The 320-nt window shown below is 62.8% G+C and overlaps 1 protein-coding gene across 1 annotated transcript in view; it reads left to right on the top strand.

The window, feature by feature from the left end:
- The window catches only part of HOXB9 (homeobox B9), a 3,350-nt gene that overhangs the window by 329 nt on the left and 2,701 nt on the right, over positions 1–320 (top strand). Inside the window, exon 2 of the mRNA XM_005868203.2 lies at positions 9–153. Coding sequence (XP_005868265.1) covers positions 9–153 — 145 coding nt within the window. The remainder of the gene's footprint in view (positions 1–8; positions 154–320) is intronic.

The following is a 320-nucleotide window of genomic DNA, read 5'->3' as shown; positions in this document are numbered from 1 at the left end:
TGGGCGCGCCGGGGGAGCTGCTCAAGCCGGGCGCGCCCGAGTACAGTTTGGAAACTTCGGCGGGCAGGGAGGCCGTCCTGTCTAATCAAAGACCCGGCTTCGGGGACAATAAAATTTGCGAAGGAAGCGAGGACAAAGAGAGGCCGGATCAAAGTAAGTTATAAAAAGTGAGGAAATGCCCAGGCCGAAGGCCAGGCGAGGGGGAGGGGAGAGGCCATAAACGGCGGACAATGTGAAGGGAGACCGCGGCGCAGGCGGCGGGCGAGCGGGGGAGGAGGGAAGAGGGCGGAAGGAAGGAAGGAAGGAGGGAGGAAGCCGGC

Source organism: Myotis brandtii, unplaced genomic scaffold, assembly GCF_000412655.1.
Source record: "Myotis brandtii unplaced genomic scaffold, ASM41265v1 scaffold265, whole genome shotgun sequence".
NCBI classification, from domain to species: domain Eukaryota; kingdom Metazoa; phylum Chordata; class Mammalia; order Chiroptera; family Vespertilionidae; genus Myotis; species Myotis brandtii.
This window is presented reverse-complemented; position numbering and strand designations above follow the sequence as displayed.